Source organism: Ascidiella aspersa, chromosome 2 (genome assembly GCF_963924565.1).
Source record: "Ascidiella aspersa chromosome 2, kaAscAspe10.2, whole genome shotgun sequence".
Lineage (NCBI taxonomy): Eukaryota > Metazoa > Chordata > Ascidiacea > Phlebobranchia > Ascidiidae > Ascidiella > Ascidiella aspersa.
The window spans coordinates 13,983,146-14,005,907 of record NC_139448.1 but is presented as its reverse complement, the minus strand read 5'-3'; the positions used below and the strand labels follow the sequence as shown (position 1 = coordinate 14,005,907).

General features: G+C 37.7%; 1 protein-coding gene across 1 annotated transcript in view; it reads right to left on the bottom strand.

Moving 5' to 3' along the window:
- Positions 1-16,925: 16,925 nt before the first annotated feature.
- Positions 16,926-22,762, bottom strand: part of LOC146163838 (uncharacterized) — a 120,984-nt gene continuing 115,147 nt past the window's right edge. The window contains exons 159-167 of the mRNA XM_083380604.1: positions 22,552-22,717; positions 21,654-21,845; positions 20,870-21,006; positions 19,956-20,172; positions 19,255-19,463; positions 18,589-18,750; positions 18,214-18,295; positions 17,850-17,984; positions 16,926-17,431 (exon numbers count right to left, since the gene is read on the bottom strand). Of these exons, the coding sequence (XP_083236730.1) occupies positions 17,211-17,431; positions 17,850-17,984; positions 18,214-18,295; positions 18,589-18,750; positions 19,255-19,463; positions 19,956-20,172; positions 20,870-21,006; positions 21,654-21,845; positions 22,552-22,717 (1,521 nt within the window). The 3' untranslated portion in view covers positions 16,926-17,210. The remainder of the gene's footprint in view (positions 17,432-17,849; positions 17,985-18,213; positions 18,296-18,588; positions 18,751-19,254; positions 19,464-19,955; positions 20,173-20,869; positions 21,007-21,653; positions 21,846-22,551; positions 22,718-22,762) is intronic.

Below are 22,762 nucleotides of genomic sequence, written 5' to 3'. Positions count from 1 at the left end.
ATACTTCCAATTTCAATTTAATAGAATGGAAATTGCTTCCCTCACAAATTGCGAGAACGGAAATTTCTACATAGACTACTAGTTTACGAGGTTGCAAGTTTTTTCTACACATTTAGAACACTAGGTCTAGTCGTGTTGTTTGATGCACGTGCTATAAAACCGCGACTGACGCCCTTTTTTAATCTTTTATTGTTCTTGTAAATGACAGGGAGAGAAAACACCAAAGAAAATGTTTATTTCCTCAGGCGATGGGCGAACACACCATGCACTATCGTAAATAATCATCAATGTTCGGGTTTTAGAACCACACTAGCGCTGTGTGCATTGTTCGCGTGGAATGAGCGCGTTAATTGTTTCGATAGACGAAACACACAAGAAGAAAAAAGTTTTATATGAGTAGAAATAGCTTTCCCAATAAAGCGTATGAAAGCCAGTGGTAGTTTGGTAAAAGAAGTCAAAAGAGGATCTCTTTGTAATACGACGTAAGTGCACAGCTTCGAGAATATTCTTTTCTTAACCATAACAGTAAGATTTTTTGGTTGTTTTATTAGAGTTTAATTGTTCCGAAAAGTATTGCGTATAAGCTGATCTAATTGGCCAGATTTTCGACAACGCGACCAGTTTGTTTTATAAGGTACGCACAATTTGACATTAGGTAAACACCATTTTTCATTAGATGAAGGCTGTAACTGTAACTAAGGAAATTCTTAGAAGCCTATATGTTTATATCAATGGAATTACTTTCATTTAAATCCCTAAACAAAATGTGTCGTTAGCGTTTATCGTTGAAAAGTGCGCTAGACAAACATAAAAAATGTTGGCTTTCCGGAAAAAAATTGTATATTTTGTTTTTCAGATACAAACTTGTATTTTACGTGTTGGTCTGGTATCTCGCGTATCAAACAAATGTTTCGCTAGCGCCAAAACGGCCAGAAACTATAAAGTGCGGGTAAGGTAAGTGCGGGTAAGTTTTCTTGTTCTTCAAGCAACCTAATTACGGCCTGTTGGAACATACGTGAAAATAAGTGGTATGTTTGTAAAAATAGTTTCATAAAATACTGTATAAAACCCTCTATTTAACTGTCTTTTTTTGTTGCAGACTTGGATAACTTAATCGTTTGGAAATAATTGCCTTGTTTTCTTCAGGCTTGTTTATATTATACTATCAATACTTTTATTGTATTGCTTAATGTAATTTGATTTTTTTACCTATGTTAACATAATTTAGCTAGCCTATAGTACAAACTAACCCTTTGTCGTCAGGTTGTGTAATAGGCTACTGTTATTTATTAACCACGTTTGTTATTTTTTGCAGAGTATTTTTGCATTTTTCTTATGTTAATCTACCAAATATTTAGTTTAACTTTATGCTGCTTAAAACCTTTAGTTTATTTATATTTTTAATATTAATTTAACTTTTAACACTTACATTTCCTTCTTTCTTTGTTTTTCCAATTTCATCTTTCACAGGATCTTTTGAACTCAGGAAAAACACTCATATCTTAAAGTTTTTAAAATATATTTATTTACTTTTGTGTTGCAGGATATTTTTTACAGTTTGTACGCTATTTTTGCAGGCTTTCCGTAAGTAAAGTCGCAACACTTTTTTGATTCGATCAGTATTGAATTTTACAAATGTGACATGTTTCATCCATCCGTGCTTCGTTGATCCAAGTTTAAAGCCAACTATTCTTTGAACAGAGCTGCGCCACCTGGGAATCGTGGTCTCCTTGGAGCGACTGTGACGTCACATGTGGCGGCGGTGCGAGAAGAAGGTCACGTGATTGCCTGAACGGAACAATCGGAGAGCCAGGGTGTGTCGGAAACTCATCCGTGACAGAAATCTGCAATGACCAGGTATGTTTGTTACTTTTTGGCAGCGATGTAAATATGGGAAAAATTGAGCAGGGGTTCTTAAACTTTTTTTCACCACGGACCCCTAATTTTTTTGCTTCGCCTGGTCCACGGTAGGCAACCAATTTTCAAAAATTACATTATGAATTGACGTCATAATCAAATAGACTTCAGAAATAGGCTGATTTTTTAATAAATCCATATCACAATACATTAATAGACTTACAAATAGACAGAAAAACGCTAATGATTTAGGTGAAATGATTCGGTGCTAAAACGTTTTATTTTTAATTAAACTCTTCTTTAAAAATGTGATTAGTTTTCAAATATACACTAACTAATGTTTCAATTTGACCTTCACGGTCCCCCTAAAATTAGTTCACGGACCCCCGAGTGTCCATGGACCCCAGCTTAAGAACCCCTGCTTTAGAGCTATTATTTTAACTGCAATAGATCATTGCAAGTAAACCGTTTATAAACTATCACCGTATTTCCGAGTTATTTACAAACAAACATCGTAATGCAACTATGGACTATGGATTAAAAAAAAGTGTGACTTATTGGTTCAATTATAGTAAAGTAAATTTAGCATACTCGATTTACTAAAGAAGACCCAATGGTGTCAATTCTCCAAATCCTTTACCAATTGCCAAAACGGTTGCTGAACCTTAAAATTACCTCAATCCATTTTTATTCAGGCTTGTCCTACTTGGACCACATGGGGAGAATACTCGGCCTGTACGGTTTCTTGTGGCTCCGGAAGCCAATCACGCACCCGAACTTGCACAAAGGGACGCGTTGGTCAGATCGGATGCGACGACGGCGAAATCAGGATGACAGTGACATGCAATTCACAGGTATAAGAAAACTTTAAAACGGAAAAATCATGCCATTTCTTTGGCGGTATTGTACTGTTTCCCGGGTACTGATGATATTAGAAATACTTAAAACTAAAACTTTTCTTTAGGAGGGGGTTATGTTGTTTAGCTTATTCTGACACCTTCAAATTTTATATATTTTCTTGTTTGGAGCTTTAAGATGTCTGAATACTGTGTAAGAATATTGCTAAAATTCTTCTTTGTAATAGAAATGTCCGTTCTGGTCCGAATGGAACGAGACGTCACCCTGTAGCGCCTCTTGTGGTGGTGGAATGAGGACAGAGTCACGAACTTGTAACCATGGCAACCCAGGAGATATTGGCTGCGAGGGAAATAATGAAAGACAGCTGGAATGTAACGAGGAGGTAAAATTTGGACACTTTGAAAGAAATATACCCTGTATGTATGTGGAAAGTCAAGCTAAAATGAAAAAAACTCCTAAAAAAACATATTCTCATATAATTTTAAAGTAAAATTGATTTGTAACTTTTGAACAGAAATGTCCCAACTGGACCGAATGGAGAGATTCGTCGCCTTGTAGCGCCTCCTGTGGCGGTGGACTACGAACGGAGACGAGGACTTGTAACCATGGAAACCCGGGAGATGTTGGTTGCGAGGGAGATGAGGAAAGGCAACTGGATTGTAACCAAGAGGTGACAGTTCTTTCCTAAAAATTCATATTTTTTGAATAATGATTTATAGGCAAGAAACGACCTAAAATATTTTATAAGTTCATGTAAAACAGAACTAATTCTTATTTGTAAAAATTAAAGTGCCAACAACCAGTTAATAATAATTAGACACAGCATTTGATGGTATATTACAAAATGCCTTGTTTACAATTTTGCCATTTTAATGCTTTTAAATGACCAGGAATGCCCATACTGGTCGGAATGGAGTGAATCTTCACCTTGTAGTGTCTCTTGTGGTGGTGGACAGCGAATTGAGACAAGAACATGTAACTTTGGAAGCCCGGGAGACATTGGTTGTGAGGGAGATGCTGAAAGACAATTGGATTGCAACGAACAGGTAAAATAGATTTTTTACAAATCGCAGCCTAAAATGAACATATATCCGCTAAAACCCATAAGCTCTATAATTCATATTTTTTTAAAAAGAAACATTTTGTCTAGTTTAAGCGAATAATTGTATCTCACATCATCGAGATGTAAACATTTATTCTCCAACAGAAATGTCCCAACTGGTCAGAATGGATGGGGACGTCGCCCTGCAGCGCCTCTTGTGGTGGAGGAATGAGAACAGAGTCAAGGTCTTGTAACCATGGTAACCCAGGAGATATTGGTTGCGAGGGGGATTCAGAAACACAACTAAAGTGTAACGAACAGGTAAACCACATTTATTATATATTTACAATAGACTTTAACAAAACATTTCGCTGAAATGAGTTCTGTAAAATTTTTTATTGAAAGTAAATTAAAAGGAATTTTGTTTTTGTTTTTTCGCCTCGTGGATAGAACTTGAGGTTCATTATTGTTTTTCCGTCTTTCATTGTTTGCCTGGTATATATATATGTGTTTTCGCCTTTAGTTGCAATTATATTGTCCTAAAGAAGATTGCACGAACAAGTGCTCGAAAAGTTGGCACATTAATAATTTTTTTGCCGGAAGAACAGTTGTACAATCTAAATTAAAATAGGTGGTAAACATATATTGTTTAACAGAAATGCCCTAACTGGTCTCAATGGAACGAGACATCACCCTGCAGCGCCTCTTGTGGTGGTGGAATGAGAACGGAATCAAGGTCTTGTAAGCTTGGAAACCCGGGAGACATTGGTTGCGAGGGAGACGCAGAACGAAAGTTAGATTGCAACGTTCAGGTAAAACATGTTTTGTGCATCCATCTCAGCTCGTCTGAAAAATTGTCTGCAATTGTTACTCCGGCGATTCCTGTATCTTACATGACGCCTATAAGGCCAGCATTTCGAAGCCTGCAACGCAGGGCCACCAAACTGTTTTAACGAAGGTTCGGATAACTCAGACGACTTGTCATGGCGGGCCTGATAAATGTAACGTTTAAAGATCGCGGGCTGGATTAAAAATGTTGTTGTAATAACCTTGTTTTACTGAATTAGGTAAAGCAAGGTAAAGATAAAAGTTTGTTTGATTGCTAAACGGTTGTTTTGTTTAAAGTTTATCCAAGTTTAGCTAAGTTTTGCACCAAACAAACACTTCCGTTATTTAAGTATTAAAACCGAATTTTGGAATAATTATAGGAAAATAGTACGTTGGACGGAAAATTAAAATGACAGACCGTACTTTAGTGACCCCTGCTGTAGCGCAATGCTTCCAGACAATACACTTCCTATTTAAAACACGCTTTAAAAAGATCAATCGCTTTAGTAATTTGATGGAAAATTGTTTTAAAGTTCCTCAGTGTTAAAAAAATCGTTACATTTTAACAGGAATGCCCATACTGGTCGGAATGGAGTGAATCTTCACCCTGTAGTGTCTCTTGTGGTGGTGGACAGCGAATTGAGACAAGAACCTGTAACTTCGGAAGCCCTGGAGACATTGGTTGTGAGGGAGATGCCGAAAGACAATCGGATTGCAACGAACAGGTAATTTTCTTTCTTATCATACTAAGCATATAATGCAATCTTAATGTAAATCGCATTGCTGGATTATGTTTGATAGAAATATAACTGCCAAAGTGTTTATCTCCGTATATTATAATTGTACATTAGATGCGCAATTTTATGTAGATTTATCTATCTCAAAATCTAGAGGTAAACAATATTCCATGTTTGACAGGAATGTCCGTTCTGGTCTGAATGGAACGAGACGTCACCCTGCAGCGCCTCTTGTGGCCGGGGTATGAGGACAGAGTCAAGGTATTGTAATCTTGGCAACCCGGGAGATATTGGATGCGAGGGAGATGAGGAACGGCAATTGGATTGCAACGAACAAGTTAGTTTTACGTTTGTAGATTAGTATTTCTGCTATAAATCAATAAGCTTAGTTACGCAACACTATACACGTTTCACGACACAAGTTACAGATTAAACATAATAAGTTGTCAAACATTGTGGTTTTCCATAGTGAAAAAAACTGTAGTGCTGTGCGATAACAGAAAAGTATTTTCGCCATAGATTTATCCTTTTCGTTATTGTACTCTTAAAATTTAATTATTTGCTTTAATACTTGATCGATATTTTGGGAGCGTTGTCTTATTAACGTATGAGATAGTTGATAAATATTTTATTCTCCATCATAGGATTGCCCGTACTGGTCTGGATGGAGCGAGACGTCACCTTGCAGCGCCTCTTGTGGCGGTGGAATGAGAACAGAGTCACGAACTTGTAACAATGGCAACCCGGGAGATATTGGCTGCGAAGGTGATGCAGAAAGACAACTAGAGTGCGACCAGCAGGTAAAAATGTCAACATCTGTGTTGCTGAGCTAGTATAAAATAATATACCCGTCAAAATTTACATCTTTGGTTATTGCAGTGTAAGAATAGAAACGTCTTTGCATTGAACAGGTCACAGACCAAATTCCTGCTTTGAGAACTTATAATTTATTTTTATAAATAGAGGACTAAATAGTTATTTTATTTCACAGGAATGCCCGTACTGGTCTGGATGGAACGAGACGTCGTCCTGCAGCGCATCTTGTGGCGGTGGAGTTAGGACGGAGTCACGATCTTGTAACAATGGCAACCCGGGAGATATTGGCTGCGAAGGAGATGCAGAAAGACAACTGGAGTGCAACCAACAGGTAAAAATTTCAACATCTGTGTTGCTGAGCTAGTATAAAATAATATACCCGTCAAAATGTACATCTTCGGTTATTTAAGTGTAAAAATTGAAACGTTTTTGCATTGAACAGGTTACAGACCAAATTTCTGCTTTTAAAAACTAATTTATTCTTATAATAGAAGGGTAAATAGTTATTTTCTTATAATAGAGGGCTAATTAGTTATTTTATTTCACAGGAATGCCCGTACTGGTCTGAATGGAGCCAGTCGTCCTCTTGCAGCGCCTCTTGTGGTGGTGGAATGAGAGCAGAGTTACGAACTTGTAACTTTGGAAACCCGGGAGACCTTGGATGCCAGGGTGACACAGAAAGAGAATTGGATTGCAATCAACAAGTAATATAGTAAACTTGTTTTTGAAAAGCATTATATGGATTTTAATGCAGTTCAGTTGAACCTAAAGTGAGACAAAACAAAATAGGTTAGCGAACTTTGTTATTTCATAGAAATGACCACACTAAAAAAAATAAACTTTTCTTTTGGGTTTATGTTGGTAAACTTATTATGACACCCTTTATAGAAATGTCCGTTCTGGTCGGAATGGAGCGAACCTTCGCCATGTACCGTTTCTTGTGGAGGCGGAATGACAACCGACACGCGAACTTGTAACCATGGCAACCAAGGAGACATTGGTTGCGAGGGAGATACAGAAAGACAAATGGATTGCAACCAACAAGTAAGAGTTTGCAGAAACTATAGTAAATTTAAATGTAATACCTTCTAAAATTGTAAATAAAAAGCTTGAATACTAAGTTTTTAATAAAAAGTTTGAATACTTAAAAAAATATAACCTGATACAGGAAATCCTGCGATTTTTTCATAACAAGTCAGAAGTCATTGTTTCTTACATTAAGTGGCAATTTGACATTTTTAGAGGCAAATGTACACTGCTGTTAGTTGTTTTTCTAGCCTGCCTTGCTTGCGTCATTGAAATAGTTTAGTTAAAAATCAAAGACTTTCGGTGTGCATTATCATTGTCTACCGTTTTATTTTGGCGACAACAGACGCCGCAGGTTTCATACATGTTTTTGTATGTTTTAAACTAATGAATAACACAAGATATGCACATTACGTTATCTTATAAAAAACAAACCCTAATAATTCACTAGTGATATACTTTTGATTATTATTTTTGTTTGTTTTACAGAAATGTCCGTATTGGGATATGTGGTCCAGTTGGAGTTCTTGTGCGGTGACGTGTGGAGGCGGTTTGGTTCTGAGGGAGAGAGATTGCGTCAAAGGTAACCCTGGAGACATCGGATGCGAGGGTCCAGTAACTGAAGAGAAACAATGCGGAACAGATGTAAGTACAGTATGCGTATATTGGGTTTAATAACACATGTCTTCTTAAGTTAATGAAAATGGTTAAAACGAAAACTTCTCAAGGTCAAATTGTTAACGCAAAAAACAAAAAATTAACGCTTTTTTACTCTGTTTATGCCTTAAACACATGATTCGGAAAATTATTTTGATGTAAATAGTTTTGAAGTATGTAACCATTTTAACATAGAAGTGTGTATATTAGGAAAGCTGGGCATCGGAATGTTAATATTTACGAATTAAAGAAGTTTAGTTCTGCCACACGTTTTTTATTAAAAGTTTCAAACAGATGTGTAAACAATGGAACGAAGTACAATAGATTTTTTATCTAAATTATGTTACGATTTTAGGCTTGTCCGAGATGGGCCGAATGGTCCGAATGGGCCAGCTGCTCATTGACCTGCGGAGGGGGACAAAGTGTGAGATCACGCGAGTGTGTCAATGGAACCATCGGCCAGCAAGGATGTGAGGGACCCAGCAGCGAACAGCAGGCTTGCAATGACAACGTAGGTCCCTTTTTTAATCTTTATTAACACACATGCACTAACAACGAATCTTTTTGAGAGTCATACGCTCGCCAAAATGTCCATCACTGTCTCACACTTACATTAAACATTTTCTAGCACATGAAGGTTTGAAGAAATTTTTATAAAAGCTCAAAGGTTTACAAAACACATAAAGTGTAAACAATGATTGAGTTTTAGTTAGTGAAGTGTAGCACCGTTTGATCCTGGTTTTGTGGTATTGTAAAAATTAAACTACTGTTTTGAAGTTAAACCAAATCTAACACAAAATGTGAAAAGTTTTAATATCTTACTCAACTTGACCCATAAATCCTATCGCACGAGTTTTATCGTTCGACAAGTTTGCTATGAAGCCAAACAAGACATGGTAACTAAATTTAATTATTTTGGGTCGCGTTAATTACAATTGATTTTTAATTTTCTCAACAGCTGTGCCCAGTGTGGGATTCTTGGACCATGTGGGGCGAGTGTTCCACCACTTGCGGCGGCGGATCTTTCGAGCGCACCAGGATCTGCTTGAACGGAGACCAAGGCCAAGACGGCTGCATTGGCGAGACTTCGGAATCTGGTGACTGTAACGAACAGGTGACGTCACAATAAAAAAATCTTCTTTTTACTAAAAACATAGAAACGACATCGCAGTAAAAATGTTACGTATTTTTTCTCTTTTATTTTGAAGCTTCACAACTGTTTGCTTGTCTTTTTGGGCAACGCAACAGAAAGCGCGTTTTTATAGAAGCCCAATCTTACTTAAACATAACATTAATTATCATTATTTGTAACAAAGTCCGCTTACAGTCCGATAGTTTCTCGAATATGCCAATTAGAATGTGCCAATATATAAAGTCTTGTTTTACTATTGCAGAACTGCCCGATGTGGTCTGTCTGGGTCACCTGGACGTCGTGCAGCGCCTCCTGTGGCGGTGGTTCCAGAGCTCGATCAAGAAGCTGCCAGTTCGGCTCCATCGGGGACTTCGGTTGTCACGACGGTGGCGAAATGTCAACGGAAAACTGCGAGCCACAGGTAAACAGAAAATCATTTTCTATGACATGAATGAAGCAAGTTCTAAGTTTTCCATCTGAAAGGTTTAAAGTAATCTTTATTTACCCCCAAATTTGCGTTATAGTGTACTTCGTATTACACAAAAAGTACAAGAGTAAGGGATTAAACGATTATGAATATTTTAGCTTAGCGCTGTTCATTCAAATTTTAATACTCAGCCGCCTTTTTACCTATAAATAATACCAAACGTTAAAAGTCAAGTTCCCAACGAGAAAGTGCAGCAATTTCAAAGTGACAGTTTGCAAATGCAGTATAAAGTGTGTAACATTTTACCAGCTATAAAGATCAGCATTTTTTCACACGAGAGTATGTTCCACAAATGTTGTGTCATGTTTAAATATATGCTGTGTCAACTTTAAACGAATATTGACAATATAGTGTTACGCTAATTTATAAAAAAAACTGTAAATCTTATTTACCTCATTTTTAAGCGTCGAATTTTCATTTGTTATTACAGCTTTGTCCGGTCTGGAACATATGGAGTGTTTGGGAGGAGTGCGACAAAAAGTGCGGAGGTGGAACGCAAAGCAGGAACAGATTGTGCGACAACGGCGTACCCGGGGACATCGGTTGCACTGGTGAAACAAAAGAAGACAGAGTTTGCAATGAGCAGGTATTGGTTTATGCTGAATGTGAAGAGTTGCGCGTTGCAAATTTGGGACACTAGTCCTTTCAAATACTTAAATTTTGCACTAAAAATCGTCTGTAATCGGTTGTCATATCTCGACATTGCGATGCCTAGAGATCAGTTTTTTATGTTTTTGTTCTTTGCGCTTCTGAAACAAGTTTTGTGATTGACTTGTAATTCGTTTTTGCACGAAACATTTAGCAAGATTATTCATAAGTTTCAGAGCGATTTAATATCAAAACTAAACCTAGACAAGTAAACATGAATGTATTATATTATACGTCAGAATTTAGGAAACAGCACATTTAAAACGATTTAACTGCGAAAAGGCCAAAATGCGAGCTTAAGATGTCATCCAAACCCTCAAAACCTAAAATTTGGCTGGCTACGCTATATACTGTGCGACGTTACCACCCCAGTCCTACACACATTTAAAAGACAATTATTTTATAAGTTACAGTGCAGACGTTGAACGAAAAATCTTAACTGGGTGTCAACATCGTGTGTTTTAACGTGTTCATGTTTTCTTGTGCAGCCTTGTTCTCAATGGTCAACATGGGGCTCATGGGGTGAGTGTTCCGCGACCTGTGGCGGCGGTGTGAAGAAAAGGTCCAAGTCATGCTTGAACGGAGTTGCCGGCGACCAAGGATGCCCGGGATTGGCAGAGTCTGTGCTAGCTTGTGGTGAAGACGATTGCCCAGGTATATATTGTTGATGCAAAGCGGTGGTTTCTAATCCGTGGGTATAATTTTCTCTACGGTGGCAATTTAAAAATTTAACAGAGGCCTTTTTCACAACAATTAAATATCTTGACCACTAAATCGAAAATAGTGATATCTATCATCTACCAGTTGTTTAAACATGTTTTTAAAATTGGATCTCAATAATAAGGTTATTTTAGGAATACTTTGTTCTTTAATTAATATGCTAAACCTATCGATCCAACGCTTTTAACACGAATTTTAGGGGTTTGATGCGGATTTAACTAAAAAAGACTTGCCCCTTAAAAATGCGGTTGATCTTTGCAGTAAATTTAGTTAACCGCCCATTCACTTAAATTCTTTAAATTAAATCAACATATATTCCAGTGTGCGATATCAACTACGAAGAAGTTGGAATGGACATGGGTACGGTGGTGTGCACCGACAGCAACCAGGTCGGTTCGGTGTGCACGTTCATCTGTGAGACGGGCTATCAGATCGTCGGCATGTCCGACCTCCATTGCAAGGAGAGGAGTACAGGGGTGGCTAACTGGGGCGAGGAAGCACCTTCCTGTTCAGGTAAGTCTTCAACATGTGCTAGATTTTAGTTAAATGCCCACGTTTTGACCACCTATCCGGGTAATCTTCTTCAGGGCAATACAATTGCAGCTAAAGGCGAAAACATATATATACCAGAATAAAAGAAAGAAAAACAACAATGAGCCACGTTCTACACCACAAGGCGCGATAAAACGAGATAACACACAATTTTACCGGAAGAACAATAGTACAATTGAAACAATGCCTGTCAGCAACAGCATGTTTAAAATGTGCTAGTTTCGTCAGTTGGAATCTCATCAATGGGGGGGGAGCTCTGTTGTTATTCTGTTGTTAAGTCGGAAAGAGAGGGGAAAATTGTTGTAGTTATTGCGATCAAATTAGGTTGGATAAGGCTTTTGAATCTGACACGAAGTAACACTATCAAAATGGGTTGCTTAATTGACGATCAATGTGTATCCAATTTGAAAACCCAAAATGAAATATATTGTATAGCTGTATGTGAGTAACTCATCATACAACGTGAACTTGATAGTTATTAAGGTAACCTAGATTTGTTAGGTATCGGTTTTATAGGCTATGTGTCCAACAAGCAAACTGAAAATGAAACACACGACCTTGTAGCAAAAATTAAACGTTAAAAAAATTTCTCTATGCACAATCATTCGTTCAGCGTTTAACTTTAACATTTATGGCAGAAAAATGCAACGACCAAGTGGACGTGGTGTTCGTCATCGACAGTTCTTCCAGCATCGGTGACGACAACTTCAAAATCGTGCGAGGATTCCTAACTGCGCTCGTCAGACGGTTTATCGTCGGACCGGAAGATGCACTGGTATGTGTGACGAATTTTCCCAAATGTACATTTTTAATTGGGTGCACTATGCACGGATTTTCATTATTATTACGCTACATTATTAATAATATTTATAACATTTAAGTAAACATGGTTTTGCTTTTACAGAATATAGACTTAATTCTTAGTCTTAAATTTGGTATTTCGATATATAAGATAACATTTAAGCTACAGGCAGGGCTAAAATTTAGCACAAAAAACGGCATGTATACCTCCACAAAGTTTGTCAAACGATCCCATCAAATCATCTAAAATCAACAGACTATTCTCCATTGAATCAATATCCAACGAAAATCCGTTGACAAATGTAACGTTTTTTCATTTGCCTTGCCACTAAAAATAAAACCATATTATATTTTGTGGCTTGGGTTTAATCACTTCTTCTTCAATACTCCACATCAAACCTTACGCTTTGCTCGACAGTTCGGTGCTATCCGCTACAACAAGCTAATCGACAAGCTGTGGGATCTTCGAGACTACGTCACCACACTTGAGGTGCTTCAGGCCATCCAACGCATCCCATACGACGGTTTTGGAACCCGTACCGGCAGCGCCATCAATTACACGAACGAAAACATGTTCACCGAGTTGGCTGGAAAACGAAAGGGAGTGCCCAAGATCGTCTTGGTTATCACCGACGGTGAGATTAAGTTACTTTACGATTACGATGATAAGGTGAAATAGCTTTACCTGGTGGGTGATGGTAACTGCTGGATCAGGGGTTCTTAAACTTTTTTACCGCGGCCTCATAAAATTTGTTTTTACTTCGCCTGGACCAAGATAGGTAAGGAATTTTAGAGATGACGTCATAAACTAACGCCACAAATAGACTTTAGAAATCTTCTGTTTCCGGTCCAAAAAGTGTAAAAGTGGAACGAAGTCTAAATATATTCAGTGCAAAAACGTTTTATTTTTAATTAAATTTTTTTTTAAATATATACTTTTTAAAAATAGACAAAATGGCCTTAATGGACCCCGAAAAACTAGTTCACTTACCACCAAGGTGTCCATGGACCCAAGTTTTAGAGGTGTCCATGGACCTAAGTTTTAGGTGTCCATGGACCCAAGAACCCCTGTGTTAGAATGCTATAGATGATTAAACAAAATAATTAATATAAGTAAATACCTATTTACTTAGGAAAGATTTAACTAAAAGTCCAATATTGAGTTGTATGGTAAATTAGGCATTTTAGACGATTTTCGTACAAAATTTTATAGATTTAAGTTTTAAATGGTAAAGGTACAATTCCAAAAAAGGTAGACTATTTTATCTTAGCTTCCCATCTTACGTTCATTTGTTTAATTTCTAGTTCAACCTTTTGAAATAAGCGAATTCCTAGCCTCGGTTAACATTTTCTGTTTCGTAGAATGCGTAACCAAACTCAATCGTCTTTTTCAGGATCGTCTTTCGACGACGTTGTAGTACCTTCGAGACTGCTTAAGCAGGACAACACCCTCGTTGTGGCCGTGGGCATAGGAAGGTTCGACCTCATAGAAATCAACGAGATCGCATCTGATCCTGATTCCAATTTCGCGACGACCGTCGACGATTTCAACTCGCTCAACAAAGTCGTCAATAGCATCACCAACCAGATTAAGCTCTGTCAGGTAAAATATAGCGAATGTGTATTATTTGCTGAGGTTTTGATGATTTACACTTTTCAAAGCAAGTTGGTGATTCAGTTAAACTAGTGTTACTAAGCATTAACTTGAAAGAAATTATTTGCAGAGTTTAAAAAAAACGAACAAGTTTAGTCAAAACTGTGTGGGCTACTTGTATGATTAAATAGTAATCATCGTTTTTTGCAGGACCTACCGATTGACAGCACCTGTCCGACAAACCCCATCATGGACGTTGTTTTCATCGTGGACAGCTCATCGAGTATCGGGGACGACAACTTTGAACTGATGCGAGACTTTATCATCAAGTTGATCGAGGTCTTCTCGGTATCACCGTCTACTACACAGGTAACGAATAAAAACTCCTTACTCCTGTAGTACGTAAACCTCAAATAGTCAACGTTCAACATATTTTGCAATGTTTAGGTAATGTCGATATTGGGACCTGCAGTGCTTTAACGGGTAATCCACCCGTTTCTGAGCAGAATTGTTGCAAAATGTAGTGTACAACGTTTATATTTTGGCAACAGTAACGGCAATTTAGAAACAATATTTCTTGTTTTTTTGTTAAACAGGTCGGTTTTATTCGTTACAACAAGGAAGTGGACCCAGTTTTCAAACTAAACAGTTTCAACAACACTGAAGATGTAGTAGAAGGTACATTTTTTACTGTATTAGAGTTTTAGAATTTAAACTGGCAAGATACGAAATAAGCTATTGCTGCCAGGCATAATATATAACGGAATGTTGCTCATCCAGCAGCATTATATAATAAAATCGACTTTTCGACGTCCTATACAGAACGTCTTCATCAGGATACTGACATATCATGTAAAACAGATACAAGAAATATTTGCTTAAATTTGGTAGCCTATAAGTATTTGGTTCAGATTAAAACTTTTACAATATTTACTTTTTTTCTAAAACTAAATACACTATTTACAACAGCAATCAACGGTGTGAAGTACCGTGGATCTGGAACCAAAACAGGACAAGCCTTGCAGTACGCGGCCACCAACTCATTCCGTGCATTCGCTGGTCGCAGACCTGGTGTGCCAGCGGTCGCCATCGTCATCACAGACGGTAAGATTGATGGATAATTTCCTCAAAATATAATCTAACATTGAACTGAACGAGGCAAAAATAACAGCCTGATAGCCTACTTTAAAATATTTTAAACTTTGTGATTTTTATTAAATATTTTAAACTTTGTAAAACTTTGTGATTTTGTACGACAATTTATAAAATGCCCCTTTAAGTTTATTTTCGAAAATATCAGATATCCAAGTGGTAAACGGAGAATGTCTTAAAACACAAATAACACAAATTAAGTTAAATGTTTATATGTTAATTTCTCATCTGTGTCTTCTTTTTAAGGATTTCATAGCATAGCATTTTCCGGGAATGCAAATAACGAAAAAAAGCTACTCTTGCCTGATTTTCTGTTTAATTGCCAGCTGTCTCGTTCTTTGTTTTAGGAAAAGCCCAAGACGAGATCGAAGGCCCTGCAACGACGCTGCGCCTAGCCGCTGACGTCATCGCGATCGGGGTCAAAGGTGCGGTGGAGAACGAACTTTACAAAATCGCCGGAGACTCGGGAATGAACAACGTGTTTAACGTTGCCGAGTTCGAAGCCCTGGCAGCACTGATCGAGAACATCAGTCGGGCAGTTTGCTTCGCCGGCCGCAAAGCCGTTTAGGTCCACCTGGCGAAAAATTGTACTCGCTGTTTTTTCTCACATTTGTATATATTTTCGCAAAGATTTTAACACATAGATTTATTTTTTGAATTTTATTTTATATTTGTGCCAAGTCCGAGTTTTCAATGGCTGGCATGCGCGTGTTTGAATATAGTATCACAATTAACGTGATGTTGGTAGAATTATATGAAAACGTAAACGTTTCTCGTTGCTGTTAAGTTGTGGTTTTTATTGCAAGGTGTTTTTTCAAATAAATTTTGCACGAAAAAACGTTTGTAGATTTCAGCTACGTATGAATGTTAAAATATTTCCTCGCTAGCCTAGAATAATTATTATTCAAGGTCATATTGCAATAGACAATAATTTAGGATAGGCTACAGATTCATATTTTTTCGCTAATAGGATCCAGGGGATGAAAAAATGGAGATGACCTATTAACAATATAGGCTACGTAAAATCCTACAAAGCTTTTATATTTGAGAACGTTTTTAGAATAGCCTACTCCTCGGAAGGCAGCGCATCCTAACCAACGTTAAATTACTTTGTTTTTTGTGGCTATAGAGTCTAGCCTACCAAACAACTAACTATGTACATCTTGTTTATACTTCTTCTAACACCTAACACACATTTTACTTTCTTCTCAGTTATGAGTAACTGGCTAATGATATGCTGTACAAACAAATAAAATCTAAATTTATAGATGATATTGGAAAAACGTTTAAGTTGTTAGAGGTGTTGATCCTATACTGCTGTATCAGAAGGTGCGACTTAAGATACAAATAGTGGTGTTTAAACAAAGTTGGGATAGTGACTAAAATCAAGTTGCAGAAGTTTTAAAATCTGTATAAAAACCTAGTCTTGCTACAAATTGCCTTTGCCTATATTTTGTATGTTTTAACATGAATTAGTTATACAAGTTGTTTATAACCTAAATAAAAAAATTAAATAGTTTTCATAGAACTTGGTCAAATTTCATTTTGAACACGTTTTTAAGTAATTTTAAACAGCTAACTGGGTTTTGCGTAATTCTTGATGATAGATGTATTAAAACTTTGAAAAGTCATATACCTAACATAAGGAGTAACATGATAACCACAAAAGTTAACAGCTTGGCTAAAACAAGTCGGTTAATAAATTGCCAAACAAAAATAACTTCGATTAAATAATTACCCTTTCCTTAAATGCCAAAAAACTAATAATTTGCATAATAACTCAACTACAGAATTTCTAATTGCATTTTCTTAAATGTTTTTTGTTTAATATGGAATAAAGATAAGTAATACGAAAATCATTTAATATTTTTCTAGTTTAGATGAATAGCATAACTAAGACCTATCTTTCACAACCTGAAAAAACCTGTCTAGCTTTTGCAATACTTTCCACTTTAATAAATTGTCACTGCTTCTAACTCTTTGACAAAAAATCGCGTTAGTTTGAGTTTAATTCATGTTGTGCACATTTTCAACTGCTGCACCAATGCACATCAACTGCAATATTGCACTTCGCAGCCGCCAAAAGTTTTTGTTGAAAAGTCGCTCTTGGCACAAACACGAGGTTGGAGAATGATAAGACAGTTTGCTGGTTATAGGTAGAGCGCAAACCGGGGTTAGAATGAAAGGCGTGGCACATAAGCGAACACAACGCTGTATGCTAGTAGTACGGTAACAGACAAAGAGAGATAGAGGATTAGTATAAATACATGTTTGGGTGAAGTGCAGTGATGATACACAACAGCCTAATTGGCTCCGCGACCGGCGAAGCAAACTGCCTGGCTAATGTTCTCGATCAATGTTGCCAGTGCTTCGAACTCGGCCACATTAAACACGTTGGTAGCGGCTGAGGTTCCGGCTATTTCACGAAGCTCGTTCTCGTCGGCGCCCTTTATGCCAATAGCGATCACCTCGGCGGCCAAACGCAGGATACGCGCGGGAGCGGCCACACCGTCCTGAGATTTGCCTGAAAAATAACATCACGACGTCGTGTTTGAGTTGCGCGTTATGTGAGTCTTAACCAGCAACCAATAAATAAGATGTAGACTAAGACGCATATGATTGCCATGTTAAGCAGCTATGTAGCAATTTACATTAGTATATGTTAATAAAACTGAAATTTTCTAGCTACGTTACAAATCCTAGCATAGTTTACCGAAATTTTAAATTCGTTTAAAAATAAAACTAATCGGAAACAGATAACTTAATTAAATTTCGCGGAAAAATATGACTTGTCAAATTTGTGACTTCGCTAAACAAGTTCACGCTACAAGCTTGTCCCCCTTTCGAAACAACAAAAGTGCAAAAGCAGTTTAACCAACACACGGAAGTCTTGAAGTAGAGATTGCCAAAATTAAAAAAGTGCATCTGCGAGAAGATCTTACCGTCTGTGATGACGATAGCGACCGCTGGCACACCAGGTCTGCGACCAGCGAATGCACGGAATGAGTTGGTGGCCGCGTACTGCAAAGCCTGTCCTGTTCTGGTTCCAGATCCGCTGTACCCCACATTTTCCACCGCTGCAAAAAAAACACAGATCAACTTAAACTAAAGCATATCAACGCACAATAGTTTTTAAGTAACCCTTTTCAATGTTTTTTATAAAAAAATTTTTTTTGTATTATTATTAAAAAAAAACGATCGGTCAGTTAAAAAGCAACGAAAGTTCAAAGTTATTTTTTATCAAATTAGGACACTTAAAAGAGCCCAATCATTACTGTTCAGTATATTTTTTTATATTTATGTTACCTCTGATCACATCGACAGTGTTGTTGTAGGTGTCAAGCTCAAACGTAGGATCGACATTATTGTTGTAACGGACAAATCCGACCTAAAGAGTAAAAAACACAGTGTTAATCAAAACCTTACAAAAACAGTTCAAACTTATTTTAATGCGCGCTACTTTTTCTTGCAAACTATAGTCATATAAAGTGAATGTTTTAGTAATCTATCATTCGTTCCAAAATTCATGCATTTGTTCAATTCGTCATTTTGGCAAATACACAAATTTATAAAACATTTCAACCAATACAGCTTTTTCAATCCTTTCCAATCGACTAAAGTATAAAGCCCGATTTTTCATCGGTAAAACGACATGTTATTTTTAATACAGTGTTAACTAACCTGAGTGGCTGTTGGCGATACGGCGAAGACCTCGACCATCTTGATGATGAAGTCGCGCATCAGTTCAAAGTTGTCGTTTCCGATGCTTGAAGAGCTGTCCACGATGAACACAACGTCCATCACAGGGTTGGTTGGACACTCTGTGATGTTCACCGCCACGTTCTGCAAAACGAGAGAAACGAATTGATGTCAGTGAAACAAAATGGTAACCCGTTTTTTGTTGTTGATAAACCTTGCGGGTGCCTTTTTACATAGAGCTATGTAAATAATGACTTGTTCAACTGTAAAACTCTGGGTGATTTATTAAACCTCGTAACTCCAAACGAGCTGTAAAACAGTGTGCTTGGTAAATCACGCAATGTGGAGGCGTATTGAAGTGACGTGAAACAAACAAATAATCACCAACGAAGGTTAAAATTAGTGGACCTAATCAGTTTGCCTAAACTTCTTCCTTTTCAGCGATACAATCGCTACCGTTTACCTGATATACAGCTAAAGTGTGGTACTAACGCGAGGAGAAATAAAAAACTAAGCATAAAACAAAGTTTACTGAAAGAGCTTAAACAACAGCAACCCGCCCTTAACCCAGCACATATCATTTGCAATATCAGCCGTCAGTGCGCGTCAAAACATGCATCTCAATGTGCGGTATTGCCAAAACTTTACCTGACAGAGCTTAATCTGGTTGGTGATGCTGTTGACGACTTTGTTGAGTGAGTTGAAATCGTCGACGGCCGTCGCAAAGTCGGAGTCTGGGTCGGAGGCGATCTCGTTAATCTCGTCGATGTCGACTCGACCGATGCCCACCGCCACCACGAGGGTGTTGTCTTGTTTCAGAAGTCTTGAAGGCACCTCGACGTCGTCAAAAGAGATTCCTGTTAAAAAACAGCGTTTAAGGTAAATACATATTTGTAAAGTTCTTAGTCGGTGAACTGCGTACGATGGATAGATCGATAAAACGTGTGTACTCAATGAAACATGCTCATAAGATGTGAAAAAACACAACTTTTGCGATATATATATATATAATAAACTTTTGCGATATATAAGTCAACGAACGACAATAAACAAATAAACTACATCAAACGTTCAGAGGGTGTGATGGTTTTACAGTGTCTTATTTATATTTATATTAAAATTATTTAATTTACTAATGATTTCACAAAATAAATAAACATAACAAAGTTTTGAAATCAGAAAAGCGAGTGTAAAAAGATTTAAAATAGTAGAAAATCCAGGGAAAACGGTTTAGCAAAAAAATGCACCGCAATCCAAAAACAAAGCGCTTGAAGTTGGCAAAAAAGCATAAAAAGATCTACCAACGGTTAACCAAGCATAAAGAGCATCAAAACTAACGGGCGACTCACCGTCCGTGATTACCAAGACGATCTTAGGCACGCCCTTGCGCCGTCCAACCGACTCGGTGAACATGAAGTTATGCGTGTAGTTAATCGCATTGCCGGTAAGTGTACCGAAGCCATCGTAGGGAATGCGCTTGATGGCTTGCTGCAAGTCCGCTTTGTTCGTGTAGCTTTTCAGGTCCCACAGCTTGTCGATCAGGTTGTTGTAGCGAATCGCGCCGAACTGTTAGGTACAACGAAAAAATTTGGCGTAAAGAACAATCCCGCTTTCATTTTTCGCTGCAATAATACGGCAGTTTTGTCGAAACTTTGCAATTCGAACATCAAAACGTGTGAGACGAAGGGAGATTTTGCGGTGGGCAAAAAAGGGATCAATTTAAACCGAACTCGTCGAAAAATTTTTTGTAATATAATGAGATTTTCACAAATACTGAAACCTTCGTACATTTTGTAGCCCTACAGAATTAGTGCTAACCAACGATAATGGCACACATGGAATAGTACAAGCTTCCAAAGAGGCAACAAGAATGTGTTAATCATTTAAGGACATTTTGTGCTTTTTCTCTCGCTCTCGTATATTTCCGGCAGCACTTACAGACAAAGCAATTGTTAACAAGACCCAATCGTTTTCAATTGATTAAAGCATTTTTGAATTGATAAATATAGTTATATTTGTTTTTTTACAAGTCAACAATGTTGCTTTTTCGTCAAAAAAGTATTATTCGATGCATCACAGAGTCAATGATGAAGTTGAAACCTGGACATTAACTTAAGAGAGTATTTGCGTTTAGTAAAAAAACACCAACAACCTAAAATATTTTTCATTTATGATAAAACGAAAACAAGAATATGGGACGTAATAAAAAACAACAATCTCAAGTGGCACTTAGTCTATCATTTGCTAGCAATCAAACACTTACCAGGGCATCTTCCGGTCCAACACTGAATCGTTGCACAAGTGCTTCAAGGAAGCTTTGCATGATCCTGAAGTTAGGCATGCCAATACTTGAGGAGCTGTCGAGAACCAGCACCACGTCCACCTGGTCGCTACATTTCTCTGTAACCGGCAATAGAAAAGCGGTTTGAAAAGGGTAGCGTTTAGGGCAGGCAGGGGCAAACTATAGCCGTATTATCGGGAAATATTTTTTGCGGTTCATACAGTAAACCATTTCAAACATTAGTTTCAGATTTCTGTTTGGAGCTTGTATGTATATTTATATGTACACAAGGCCACAGAGCGAAAACAGCAATGTTTTAATGATTTGAGTAAATGACTTGGCTTAAGTGCACTAAAGTAACTGTTTTCAAATGACTTGACTTGACTTAAATATTTTGAAAAAATGTCTTGAATTGAAATTATGTTTTTATGTCAAATCACTTGGGTTAAAATTAAGTGCGTTCATTAAATGTGTTTAAATAAAACTGGATTATTTATAACAATTTTTGCACAAAAAATCAATTTGTTTGTTGTGTAGCATTTTTATTATTTTTAGTTGAGTTATGGTTCAGTATTATTTTGTTACGTCAATGACTTGACTTGGAGTGGATTTGCTCTCCTAATGACTTGACTGGGCGTTTTTGCAAAACTGAAAAACACAATCTTTGTGACAAAATTTAGAACTGAAAGAGTTTTTTCACGAGCTTTCGAAAGAGAAGACAAGAGAAGAGGCGAAACACAGCAAAAGACTTCAAGCGGTGTCAAACCTGAACAGGTGGGGGGTTCCGAGTCCCAAACCGCAATGCCGGCCACTCTTTCCAGGCAGACGAGGTTCGACATGCCGACGATCTGGTAGTCGGACCTGCAGGCGAACGTGCAGATCGAGCCCACTTGATTGCTGCTTGTGCACACCACGAAACCCGATTCCATGCCGCGGTCCTCGTAGTTCACTGTGCAGACTGGAATAATACGAGAAATTAGAGCCATATACTCGTTATACGGCTAAACCATTTGCGGCCTATAGTGAGGTTATCCACTGCGAATTTACTGAGCGTTTAAGCTTGTTCAATGTATGTATAACAAACTCGATTATCAATTAATGTCTAAAAATGTCCGAATGATTTATTTCGGATTTTAATTCAAAACATACTTAATACACAAAAATTAAGCGCCACTATAATCAAAAGGAAATTTGATTGATCGGATTAGTGAAACAAAACTGAGCAAAAAAATACCCTTAAAGTCTTTATATTACTTTTGGTCGATATTTTTTTCAAAAATTTTAAACGACGAATATTTAAAAGGCAATTGCGCTTAAGCCAATTAACCAATTGGTCAATGCCGTGTTTCTTAGCCTTTTGTGGCAAACAGTACCCCTCAGAAATCATAAATAGATTGCGGCACCCCTACAAGATTTTTTTGTGGGTAATTGACTATAGAATGTCCCATTAAACCGAACTGGAACAACACACACCAACTCTACACAACGTAGGCAGGTATAATTGGATGTATTCCTATCTAATCTTACACATTAACATGCAAGAGTTGAGCAAAAACCAAATTCTTAAAGATTCTCAAATATCTACCGATACCCTTGTGCATTAGAAATGGCACCCAAGGGTGAGACCGCGTCAACCCGGTTGAGAACCACTGCCCCAATCTTACCTGGACAATCCGCTCCACCACAAGCCGTGGAAGACGAGCTTGGGCCAGGGCATCCTTGGTTGCCGGCAAGGGCGTTTAGACACGATCGTAGTCGGCTGCGTCTACCGCCTCCGCACGTCACTGGACACTGACCCCACGGACCCCAGGTTGACCATTGGGCGCATGGCTGTAAGGAAAAGAATTGTATAGTCATGGATTAAACACTCGGCAG